Here is a 14,112-nt window from a genome sequence, read left to right on the forward strand (position 1 = left end):
AGATACGCCACTACGTGCGGAGAACGGGTATATGCTAGTAACATACTAACTTTCAAAAGTCATAATATCGTGTATGTAACAACCCAGTATTCCTCAAAAGCATACATTCTAGAATAAATTTATCAACGATCGCTACCTCTTTCTAAAAGCAATTAAGATTGGGATGGTGCAAGAGTGTTATTGGACGTAAGGTAGTCATGAAGGTAAGGTAGTCAGTGCCACTTCAATAATTTTAGACAGGATATGCAGCACTGATATAGGGCGATAGTTGTATAAGAACGCATTTAGGGTCACCTTAGCAATTTTAAGTTCTTACCGGATGAAAGTGAAATATTACAAATGTGTCAGATAGGGTGCAATAACAGGGGCAGCCAGGTGCGGGTTTCCCTTATGCAATTTGAAAAAAAAAAAAAGAAAAAAGAAAGAAACAATTGATCGCCCAAAACGCCTCAGGGGTTATTTTTGGGCGTCTAGAAAACAAAAAAAATCGGACCCCCTGGGGTGTGTTGTCTCGATCGGCCCCACTTTCGACCCCGTTTTTGGACACATCTGGATCCGTCCCTGGCAGCCAATTTCAAAAGCCCCATTGGATGACAGTGCAAGCTCAGCGAGCGTACCAGGGTTCAAACCCTGAAGCTGCTCGAGGTTGTATTTGTACAATTTTTCGTTGTTACGGTACTTCCATTTTTATATTTTCATATTCTGTGGATTAATGCCTTTTCTATTAAAACTTTTTAAAAGGTCATATATTTTCAAGACACGGTAAATTAAATATCATGAGCGGAAATGGAATCATAATATTAATGTTATATATCCTCCCATAATCTTATAGTAATTCGAGCGGAAGAGGCACACACACTAACAACATCAGCAAAATCTACAAACTTTCACTGGAATATAATTAATCATTGGCTTACCCTTGACATTTATCGAAATGCACGCCATCGTGTCGGGATTCATTATTTCGTAATTAATTTTTCATCATTAGATACGTGTATTTCGATACTTGAGTATGTATTATATCTTATCTGAGATTAATCGGTGGACCTTTCGGTCTTTACATTTATTATTTAAACAATTATTATCTGACGCATATTTATATATCCACACAGATCCAAGTTAACAATCGGTTGTTTGATGCGGATTAATAATTCAGTAGAGTATAATAATAATAAAGTTTAATTTATGAGATAGCAACCTGATGTAATGGCATATTATATCTACCGCCCTCATTAGTGTTATTTCAACGTTATTGTGTTGTGAAGCCTGCCTCGGCTGAAGCGGTTGTACTGTACAGTATTTAGCAATTACCAAAATCGCAAAACAGGAACTTTTCAGGGAAACTATCTGCACACTAACTAGGTTAATAGTTGTCGCGTGCATTATGGTGAAGAAAATGTGGTATAATATTGAGATCAGCATACTGCCGATTGCTCCCATCAGCTAGAGCTCTGGATGCACAATTACAATCAATATTATTGTATTTAAAAGGTGTCTGATTCTGATACTATGGTGTCTTGCACGACTCCTTACTGTACCGCAAATCCAGATTGTAAAGAATAAATCCAATTCTGTATTTAAAAGCTTTATACATAGTATTTAAGTGAAATCAATCGAAAATTAGAATAATGTATTGTTTTTTTCCCTCACCAATTAAGGATGTACATATTGGTTGGCAGTCAATTAAAGACTTTCGTAGTAAAACATTTCTGCAAATGCAAGAAAAAGTGAAATGTTTTGTACCGTTTCTATTGATCCTTTTATGGGCAATTAATATTGGAATGTTTAAGGCGTTTTCCAGATTTTATTTTAATTGATACAATCAGTGGCGGATTCGAAGTCGGGGAAGGGGTCTCCTCCACCCCTAATTTTTTCAAAATTATAAATAAAAAAATGGAAGAAAAAAAGAAAATATTAATCAAATTTAGGTCTGATTTTCTTACTTCAGCCCCAGCCATGGTGGGGATAAGGTGGTCTAGACTTTCCAGGTGCAGCCCCACCCTCTACTTCAAATTCCTGGATCGCCCACTAACAATGGACTGTTTTAAAGAAGTGAAGTACACAATAGATAACTTAAAGCATCTTATTTATTTCACAAATGGCCAATGACAAGAGCTAATCATAAAACAAATACTACATCTAAACGTTATGTATGAAGCAAGAGACGAAACATTTGACATCAAATAACATGCAGAATCCTTTTAGGAACAATTTTTTTCAGTCATCACAAAAATATAGACACAAGAACCTGTTTGCAATTAAATTACATTAATTTAATACATTTCTACCTTATACTGTTTTATTTCTTATCAAAAGTTATTTTCTGTCTGTTTGTGTACATTCATATTAAAATCATTGTTATATTACCATTTCATAAAAAAATATGGGAAACATATTTTATTCCTTTCCAACTTTTAGAATAAAAAAAAAAAACAGAGAGCCAGCTTAACACAAGCCATCACCTAACAAAATAATCTTGCTTGTAAACTTAAATGTTGCTATCAACATTGTTTGGTCACATTTTTCATGCCAATAGTTTTAATTCAAACGAGTTTCCCTTCAGTCATTAGAGCATTCGTACAGAAAAGTATGAATGTAAATAAACATATATTGTTAAAAAAAAAAAGTAGTCCAAAGTAGGGGCCATCAAAAAGCATGTTTCTAATGTTAAGAAAATCCTATTAACAGAAATAATATTCTTATGGTCTCAAATAAGCTTGTTTAAAAACAAAATGAGATTTTCTTCACTTAGGAAATATCTATCACATTATAGTATTGTATGTAAAACTAAAAAGGACCCACAGTACTACAAGAAATATCCCCACAACTTGCATTGAAAATCTATTTGTTGACCTACATGTAACACACACATTCCTTCTGAACCATCCTTAACTATCATAATCATTATTTTTCCACTGGTATTCTGATGATTTTGGAAGTGAGAGGTTTTAAGATTTGAGTAAGTACACAGTATTATAGGCCATCAGGATGTTTCATATCCATTTGCCCATAATATATCTTCTTGATACAGTGCCCAAAAACTGTCAATATCTTTCTTAAATCATCAAAGATCTTGTTTTACCATCAATCATTAGATTTTAAGGTAGTTTTGCATAGAACCCTTAAAACGACAATACTACTATCCCTTGGGGTTTCAAGTACACTGTCACTTTTACAAAGCAGCATAAAACTGAAATTTGGGTATCAATTTATAAAATTAAGTATCAAATTTTGGCATTTCTACATTTCTTGTGTACTATTCTATTCTAGATTGTTTTGTGTACTAAAGTGTAAGCTACTAAGTTAGATGTGAAGAATAGTAGACAAAGGACTGTAATAATAATTAGAATCTGGTAAGCAAATTGAATTTTACTTTATGGAATGGATTAACATGTTAATTAACAAGCTGGTATCAAAAACAGGAATAACTCATGGAATGCAAAATTAAAGGGATGAAGGCTCAAACAAACTCTAATGTTATGAAGGATGTGAAAGGATGAGACTTGTAACCATTGACCAGTGGTCAAAAATACTTGTGATTTGCCCACATTTGACATCAACATGCCCATATACAGTATGAGCATATCAATCATTTGTCATATAAAACAGAACTTTAAATACCCAAATTTCATCACATTTTATTTTAATTTAAGCAATCTATACATCATGGATGCTGTAGTTCCTTCCTTTTATACGAAAGAGGTATACTCCCACTCCCTAATGGAAGAGAAATTCTATACATACTTGACAAATTTCATGTTCAAGGGTTTATATTATACTGGAAGAGGAACTACAGTATCTATCTGTCAATTTATTTTTATATCAAAATATTCATTACAAACTTTGCATTGCATTTTAAGGTTGAGGTTTGCACAGGGAATTATTATTAACACACAATTTAAGGTCATATATCTCTTATTTACAATGGGACCTAAGAATTTACATTATATGAATTTAAGAATTGTACCAAATAATATTAGAAGGAAGAGGATTAAAAATATATAATAAAATTTTGGGGTTACCTGAATGTCAAGTTTACACTGTTAATTTTACAAATGCTGGGTTGGTACAACTTCTGCAATAATGTCAGAAAATTAGATTTTAACAAGAGTATGCCATATTTTGGTGGTATTAAAAACCTGCAAGATTTGTTATTTTTTAGGGAAGGAATTATCTAATATCAATGTTACTAGGACTTTGTATTATAACAATTCACTTGAGCTGAAATTATCTGTGGCACAAAGGAGAAAAAAACAAATTGCACATTTTAAACTGGTTGGATGGAGGCTGAATAACAAGAGCCAGTCTTGTCAACAGTTTCTGTCACAACTGCAGGTAGTCAAGGTGGTTGGTCATCAGTCTCTTTCTTCATGCTGATGTTGGTAGGTAGATGTGCAGGGCAGGATTAACACTTCCTCGACACATATGGCATTCGTCCAACCTTCTGGCACAGTCTTGGCAACTAACGTGTCCACATGGGAAAACCGTGTCTATGCACATGGCCATACAAATGCGGCATTTCAATGCCTCTTCTTCCTTCACTTTACAACATTCGTCCAATGACTTGTCAAGACATTCAACCAGTCCATCTTCGGAAATATTAGCGAAAGGATTTTTATTTCTTACTGCAAACAACTGTCTCCTTGAGTCATCATACACTTCCTTTGCTGTCCTCCGAACATCGAACATGTATCGCTTTCCAACTCTTGTTTTCTCTTTGAAAAGAGATGCCAACGTGCCTTTGAAATCTCTTGTAAACTGTGCATGCACCTCTTCTGATACTGTGTCATTGGTAAAGAATGTCAATGACTCAATTATTGCCCTGTAAAGTCCTTCTGCCTGTTCTCGGCTTGGAAACTTAAAACGCATTGATTCAATATCATAGTGCTCGTCAGTTCTAAATGAAATGTCACAGTATTTACCATCAGTCCCACTAGCATCCAATGCTGAGTACAAAATGCTGCAAAGATACAAATAATACAGTATAAGATCCATTAGTGGGTATTCATTTCTCTACATGTACAGTAAATAATAAATATTAATTAAAAACAAATTATTGTATAATAAATAGGAAATGTGATAAAACAAAACAAGACAATATTAAAGCTCAGCCCAGAATACCAAATTTTCTTTAAAAAAAAAAAACAAAACAAAACTGTTGTATGCCCATGTATAGTCGAAATTTGATATTCTGATTAACAGGGTTTAAAATACCATAAAGAATAATATTTGAAAGCAAAATACAAATTTGACGTTTTTTGTTGTTTTTGCATTAAGGTTTCCATAATAATATTTAAAAGCACAAAAAGTGAATAGAAAGAGCACTGTACACATTTACAATTCAAATGCTCCGGGAAAAAAATACAAAGCCTACACAGAGTGCAGTGTCTTTGTCCTTGAATTGTGAAAACATAATGCTGTAGCACAGTACTGTAGTTTTAATATATATCAACAGGCTTATTAACAGGTTGGCTCCTTATGCATCCAGGGTAGTGCACTTACAATCATTAGTATTTGCTTTACTAGCAGAGGAGTTATAATTCAAAGATTTTAAGTTTTTGACCATTGCAGTAATGACTGATCAAATGGGCGACTGAGGCATCCTTTCAATTATACATTTTTCCATTTACACAATTTAAATTGTATCTTATCATTGTAGGCCACTATAATAAAAATATTATCCTTTTAATTCGTTCCATCATTCTTTGTTAATGCTAGGCTCATTTTTTTCCTACAATTTTATAAGCCTACAAGCCAAAACACCCAGAAAATCATGCAATTAATTAATCTTCGTGACTAGGTATGGACAGGTCCAGATAATAAATTCCACAATGTTCTAATTGTTATTGACTATAGTTGCACCCCTTTTATTATAATGGAAGATTCCAGTTCTATCAATGCAGTTTAGCTAGCAACAACGCTAAATATAGTTGAATTGCGTAATCACAGCAGTCACATGTTTCGCCAACCAAATAATGTAATAGCTTTTCCATCACTAATTCATCAACTACTAGATTTCTTTAGAAAAACCTACAACATCTGTTAGGTTTTGCAATGCACTTTTTATAGCCCAAGACAGGAGCATAAAGTTGCCGTACAGTACTCCAAATTATTTCTGCGTTGATAGTTTCATTGTTTGTAGATGCTTTCAAGCTCCAATAGAGACAATAAGCCATTGACCCTTCTCAACGGTGTAAATGGCAGAGCCTTATGCATACTAATTTACAAATACAGTTCAAGGAAATATTGATTTAATGTTATTGAGTGTAACACAGGGTTAATGCTTTAAATTAGTACAACAAAATAAAGTTGTTGCTTCAGGTTACAAATTATCTTTCACTCTCCTATTCCTTAATTTTAGCTAGCCAGTATCACAAATATTTAATTATGTAATGATGAGAAAAAGAAATTCCTGCAGTGTATTACAAATACTGTAGAATGCATTTCTGTACTACCGTAGCAACAACTTGGAGTTTAAAACAAAGACTGTTGGCAGTAAGGAGAAGAAATTTGCCCAGGGCAGCATGCTGTTGTGAGCAGAAATTTTAGCAGGCTGGCCAATTGAAAACCATGAATGAATATCACCGCATATGCCAATTTATGACTAATCCTCTAATACTTGCATATTTGCTAGCTGTGCAGTCTTCCTTCACATCAGCTGTTTGAATGTTCGAAAACATATATGTACAGGGTTTAATTCATTTACTTTTTAGCAAACCTTGTAAAATTACTTTAATGTTTATATCGTGTTGCTAAGTCATGAATAACCCTTTTGTTAAACCTGAATCTAAAGTTTGTCAGGTGTTCAGAAGCAGTTGTCAGTTAGCTATTTTCAGTTTGTTTGTCAAGAAGTTAAATAGTACAGTAATCCCAAAATATATTTTTCTTCTTTGTTAATATCATGGCTAGATGATTAAAATTCTATACTGCTATAACACAATTCAAGTCTATGATAAATATCTATTTTTAAATCTATTATTATTATTATTATTATTACTGTATTATAGAAATATCACAAAAGAACCTTTTTATCTGTACATTTCAATGACGCCAGTTTATGTAATTCAACCAATGCAACATGTTCAGCAGAATTAAAGTACTGTGCAATAACCATATATTACTTAGTAATGCTCCATTGAAATGAGGCTAAGGTAAATAATTATTACAGTATCAGAAAATTATCTCACCTTTTCTCGACAGGTGTTTCATGGTCGTTCCACCGAACAATAATGCCTACTGTTCCAACACCAAACTTGCATGTAATGTGCGAATCTCCTCGAAATAATTCTGTGTCCCAGAATTCTACACCATAGTCATCAAGAGAGTAGACCTCTTGAACAAGTTTGTACTCTGCTGACGAGCGACGCATGCCTCTCAGTCTAGCATGTTCTGTGACTATCATTATTTTGTACTCGTCCGTTAGTTCTTCTGCTGGAAGGAAACAGTGGTACTGGCACTGATGAGGGTTGTAATCACCATGCTCGGCTTGTGCTATTAAAGCTGTGATAGCAGCTGCCTTTTTGGCCTGCGCAAATAAAGTTTCATCTTCTAATCGTTTCTTTGCTTCCAAATAGAAGAGGTGTCTAGAGAACAAATTTTAAAAATTGTAATTTTAAATATTGTATATGGCACAATTATTAAAGTTAATACATCCCTTCCAAGTAATACAAAACATTGAAAGCGGACAAACTAAGTGATTGCCAGCAAAGTATCATTGTCAGCATGATAGATAAAACCCTACTCTAATAAAAACCGACTGTAGTTGACAGTATTTCTAAATGATTTTGAACACATGCACAAATGCTACTTTTCAGTGAGTATATTTAAGTAACCAAGTTTCCTTGGTTGCGACAACCTTTTATGATAAATCTATTAACAAAGCAAGTTCAACTAATTCTTTGTGGCCTTTCTTTGAATTTGCCATTAACAAAAAATTATAATGATTGTAGGCATTTAATGATGAGAAACGTATGTCAAATTCATGTATTTAATACAGATTTGGCAACTCATCAAAACTATGCAGTTATTATCAATGAGAATGATAAAATTAGCCTTTTCAAAATCTGATATGAAATTACCACACTACAGTCATTTAATGCTCAGAAAGAATGTCATAAATAAAAAGTTAAAAATCAATTAACATTGATCTCATTATCTTTGTTGCACAATGTTACATCAACTGGTATTTTGTTGGTAGGTGTACAGTCGATGCAATTTAGTTCAACAGATATATTCATTAAAAAAAAACAGCTGATCATACAGCATTCTTTCAGTGTTAAAAAAACAAACCAAAAGCTTTAATCCATAGATTCAAAATGCCTGCAGGCACGGGCACTGTTGAGCAGGGTAGATCGAGAATTATTTCCATGTTGCAGAAAAATTTAAATATTCACCAAAAAAAAAAAAAAAAATATCCTGCATAAGTTGTATAAAATTTCATATTTTTCTTTGTAAACCTGGTTGTAAATTGCTGGCTTTGGCACATATCCAGGTTTTGAGGTGGCATTGTATGTTAATGAGTTTGTACAAAGGATGCATGATTCAAACTACAGTATCTTCCACATCAGCTACTGTATCTAATTTGAAATCTACAGTACACAGACCAATCTGAGTAAACTGCTTTAAATAATACCATAAAGACGATTGTATGCTAATTTTGTTTTTATAATATTCATTATTTATTTACTGTAGGTGAAACTAACAAGGTCATGGTGTTCATATATAATTGTTCAAGTTATAGAAATAAAGGGAAAAATTAGATCAACATGAGCTGAATTAAAAACACTCCCATTTTTACAGAACAAATAATGCATTATATTTAATGAAATTAAAAGCATTATTATGTTCATGGAAACAGTGAAGATTTAACTTGCTTTAATAACTTCAGAAACAAGCAGCTTTGTCAAATGACACATGCAATTAAGCAGTATCGCCTGTACAACAAGCTACTGTAACAAGCAAATCAAAGATAAGGATTTTGTAGTATACACCTCAAACTGAAAGCGGTCTCCGTACTCTTGGTTGCATTTTCATTGCATTGTGCTCTTTTTGGTAATTGTTGTATGCAGTGGTGGTAGTGAACTTAATCAAATATTCAAAACAGATTAATAAAATCTGGGCATTTATTGCTGTTGATAAAACCAAATATAAAATATTGATAGGAAAAACAGAGATAAAAACTATAAATATTTACCTCGTTGATTGTTGTTGGATTAAGTGAGGTTCCACATGGTACTTGACTCTCAACTCCAGCCAATAAGGCTGTTGCCCCTGAAGTTGTGGTAGTAATGGATTTTTTAAGTTCAACCACTGTACATTTTTTTCTTTCTTGATTGCTTTCAATCCAAAGTAATCAACTTCAACAATGTCCATCCGCCGACAGACCTAAGGGCAAGAAAATACAAAAAAAGATAAATAACATCTACAAAATACAAACCAATATCTTGGGATTGAAATAAAATACAATTTATAGTAACAACCTCAGTAAATTTACTATTGCCAATCCCATTAAAACAGGAATATTAAGAATCTACTAATATTAAAATGACAATATTTTGATTGGGAATGACATAGTCAATATGTTAATACTTTCATGTCAATATGTCAACATTTTATTTTTGTACTGTAACTATTAATTGTATTTCTTCATGTTTTACACTGATGACATTTGTAAAACACTTAAAACAGCAGTGACAGCATGTTACTGTGTAACAGACTAGGCTACATAGTACACACAGTCCTAGTTAGTTATTAATCTGTTTCTGAGTTACCAGCAAGGGTCTACTATAGTATTAATTAGTAGGCTAGTAGTACCGTACCATAGAGAAAATAGGTAGCAGGCGTAAGTAGTAATATTAGTAGGCATAAGTAAGCCTACCTAGTCGTACACTACTAGTAGTAGTAGACGCCATGGTCCAGGGTAGCAAGCTAAGCATACCATCCGCACGTAGGTAAGAATGTGTAATCACTGCGTCCACAGAATTTTTACGAACAATGCAGTACTAAAAAAAAACAACCAATTTTCTAATGGCTAATGCACTAACTAGGGCCTAGGCCTATGTTTTCAAAAAGTAGCATACACTCACTAGTGTCACTAGTCCTAACTAAGCATAATAATGTGGTTAAAAACACATCCATTGTTAAAAGGTTTCCTAATACTTAACCAAAATTGCGCAATGTCAAAGTCTGAATGACTATTTCCAGACAACTACTTCCTTTGTGCCCTGCTCCTGCTACCTAGGCTAGGCCTACATTCATATTTTGCTTTCTTTGTTTATCAATGTCAGATTGCACTGTTCCACTATTATTTTCCAATCCAATAAGTATGTAGAAAATAATGCTAACAATTCTAAAATATAATTAATAATATAAAACGGTGCGCGGTTATCTTTATTAAGAGTGTTTGAATGAACCTTTGGATACAGGACACTCTCTTGTTGGAGGTTTTACTTGAGTGATTGATCAGCTGGTGCTCAGCTCTCGAATTTTGTTTGTCTCTCTCAATTCAATCTAGGCCTAGGCTTCCTAATCTTACCTCATCAAGACAGTCTTGTCCAGTTTGTTTGGAGTTAATTTCTATCTGCTCTACTGAGTTATCTGGCTTTTTAACATGTGCCAACATCTTGCCTGCAACATACGAAAAGTTGTTACATTTTTGAAAAGACATTGATGATAGTCCAAAATCATTGAGCACTGCCCTATTCAAACTGTTCGCCTGTGGTTTTCAGATATCTGACTGAAGCTAGCCTAGCGTCGTCGTAACCGTAACCGGCCGAACAAGTGGACTATGCATGACCTGGGTATTTCACAAAGCTGGAATTGCACACTACTGGATAGGGGAACTACACAATTTTAAACGAACAAATAATATACAATTTAGCAAAATAACTTTCAGTTCAACAAATTTTAAGTATTTTTTAAACATATCTAGATTATAAAGATGAATAATTATTAGATATTCAATTGTTTTAAAGTTTAGATGTGTTCCTATAATAAAGTTAAACTACCTATTATGAATAATGAAGACATCAGTTAAAAAGCATGCTTCCACAGCATGCAGTTTGTGTGTCAACCAATCACCGTTAGCGATTTTCTCCCACCAATGCTGGTCCAATCGAATCACGAGCTTGGAAGGAATTCCCCTGATTTGCATCTTTACAGGTCTATTTTTAGATCATAACTAAGAAGGGTATTCCTATAATACGTACGTTCTCGGCGTGTTGTTCCAGTGTTCGAGCAATAACACATTTTATTATTTTCCACCTTTCAGTATTTTCTAATCATCATTATAAAGTGATTCACGAAATAATAAATAGGCTCAAGCCCAATGGCTCTTTCTTATGGACACTACTATTTTGTTAATAGGGCTATTTTATAGCTCCATGATTCTACTGCTCTAAAGGAAAAACATCTAGCCAAACACTGTACCTGCTGAAAAGCCCTGACCTTCAAAAGTTACAAAGTGCACTTTCTAGTTTAATTAATATCCATTTTCGAACCAATTAATATTTTTTTTATATATTCATATTCTTTATACACTAGGCCTATATCATGGCAAGCGGGTCACGAAATCCTTGAACAATATTAATCCTGACGTCACAATAGCTCATGGATGATTCGTCAGCGCCAACCTTTCATTTTCGTTTTTGTGATCATTGCGAAATCGTATATACCGGTGAATCATCACCGTCAGACAGAATAGGAAAACATTTTTTCACGCTTGTAATTAGGGTTTATCATGTGATTTGATGAATAGGCTAAGCATAGCATTAGGCCTATCTGAAAATAAGTGATAGCAGCTTCATGACGTTTTCAGTCGTTTTCATCCTACAGAATATGTAAAAGCCATGTAGGATACGACCTTCTTTTCATACGTATGAACTTAAGTCTGGTTGCTTCACTTCCTCTGTTGTGGTCCGTCTTGAATCTATCTACAATATCTAAGAAGGAAATTCCGTTTGGCTATGGTATAGCATGATAAAATACAATGGCCTTATTATAAATAGTATAGTAGTAATGCTCCGTTAATAAAACAGACACTCGAGTGAAAATTCTCTCTTAAATGAGTGAATACTATTCTTAAAACAATGAAAAATTAGTAAAATTCACTCTGAATAGTCAAATCTCAATCTATTTCACTCTGTCAAGAGTGGTCACTGTAGGCACTATTTCACACATTTTTTTCACTCTTTGCACTTAAAGAGTCCATTCCAAAACCTAATTACGTTTCCGTTGTTTTCTGTTTGACTGATGGACAGGCCTCTTCAACAATAAGGCCATTCGTCGTATCATCGGAAGTTACAAATCTAAGCTCGTTATTTCATGTTGGTTTACAACGTTTTAGGTAAGCCTGTACAAACATTGCATTTTTTTCATTTTATGGATTTATATTAAATTAAAAACATTAGTTTGATTGGCCTTAATAAGCTCTCTGTAGTTTTGTAGTTTCTTAGAGGTTCGTTTTATCTTTATTGATCATCTACATTTTTAATATTCATTATTATCTACACCTACCTATTAGGGAGTTTTCGCTGCACGACGTTAACCTTAACGTTAACGGATGACGTCATAATTTATTCATCTTGCGTTTACGTAATTTCAGGATTTTACGTGCCTCGATGGACGTTAGTTACGAGTTTGCGCAGGCGTATTTCGATTTGTTTACAAAAGGGGCGGAGTTATCGCGTTGCATGTTGGGTACTAACGTTAAAGTTAAGGTTAACGTCGTGCGGCGAAATTTTATTAAAACCACGTACAATTTGAATTTCAATGCATACCTTGGCCTATGTTTAATTTGAGCACCCGAATTATGTACACAAACATTTCATTACCGGTAGGCCTACTCAAACAAAAAATAAATAGGGATACTGATGAGATTTTAGTAACGCGCGCATCAGTGAAGTAAGTATTTACGTTCCCACTTGTCGCCGCGTAACGCAATGATTTTCACGGTAAGCTTTCAAAAGCCGTTATGAAATTAGCATTCATACTAATGTATTGTAGGGCAGGACTGGGCAGTGTGTTCTGAATATTACTTATCGCAGGCATATATGACTCTTTTACGCAACGCAACGTAAGGAAATGAACTTTCAGCAATTTTGTCCTTACGGAAAGTTGAATTTGAACTTCTTATGACGCAGCGTAACAAAATGGATACGGTACGGCACATAGCTGGGTTATGCCTGTTTTAATGCTTTATTGATTTTTGCTTTTCAGCTGTAATAATAGGCCACCCAGAAGAAAAAAATAATAAATCAACATTTATACAATTTTTCGCAGATAGCCCCTAGATTAGGCCTGGTCCGTTTAATAAATATACAATTTACACATAATTACTGTAATTATTAACATAAACATTATCTAACAATACTGCACCTAGGCCGTATTTTAAAATGTAATATTTAATTGTATTAATTTGGCATATTAAATTAAATCTACAGTAAATTGTTTGCTTGATGTTTAATTACAAATTGTATGACATCATGTTTTTTGTAAATCTAGGATTTAAATTTTGTTTACACAGAATATAACAAGGCCTGAATATACTATTACCTAAAAACATATAGGCTACTGTACATTAAGTCCATCATAAAAAGCTAAGATGAGAGTCAAGACAGAGTGTGCTAGACTCAGAAAAATATTTAAATCAATGTAATATCAGAGGTGGCGCCAGGTTTTTTTCCGACGGGGTAGGGTATGGGGACGAAAACATAGTGGGCGTGGTCGGATATCGTGAAAGTGTTTCAGGAGGCGAAGCCCCAAAATAGGCCTATATGATCGACAATTAATGGGTTTTAAATTCTTATTTACTGTAGTCGATTTTAGAGGCTACTAATTATGTAGAAAATACATTGAAGTTGACGTTCTCCCCGACGACTTCTGGTTTATCTCCCCGACGGGAAGGTGGGGGGGTCCCCTCCCGCCCTTCCTACCTTGCTTCACCTCTGTGTAATATATATAATAGTTTTTGAACGGATGGGTAAGATGCGTTGCATATTATTATAAATATTAATGTAGTATATGCCATTCAGTAGACACCGTAATTGGCTCTATCAAAACCAGGCTAGACTTGGCTTGGCCAGGCTATGATGGTCATATTTATTTCATTTCATG

General features: G+C 33.9%; 1 protein-coding gene across 1 annotated transcript; it reads right to left on the reverse strand.

Moving 5' to 3' along the window:
• Positions 1-2,069: 2,069 nt before the first annotated feature.
• LOC117105203 (E3 ubiquitin-protein ligase MYLIP-like) lies at positions 2,070-10,791 on the reverse strand. The gene is made up of 4 exons (XM_033246275.1): positions 10,535-10,791; positions 9,194-9,384; positions 7,188-7,583; positions 2,070-4,960 (listed from the first exon to the last, which is right to left on the reverse strand). The coding sequence occupies exons 1-4, from the start codon at positions 10,664-10,666 to the stop codon at positions 4,369-4,371; spliced, it is 1,311 nt and encodes a 436-aa protein (XP_033102166.1). The 5' UTR covers positions 10,667-10,791; the 3' UTR covers positions 2,070-4,368.
• Positions 10,792-14,112: the final 3,321 nt, after the last annotated feature.

This window comes from Anneissia japonica, unplaced genomic scaffold (assembly GCF_011630105.1).
Source record: "Anneissia japonica isolate Jap-2015-1 unplaced genomic scaffold, ASM1163010v1 scaffold640_len1575945_cov177, whole genome shotgun sequence".
NCBI classification, from domain to species: Eukaryota; Metazoa; Echinodermata; class Crinoidea; order Comatulida; family Comatulidae; genus Anneissia; species Anneissia japonica.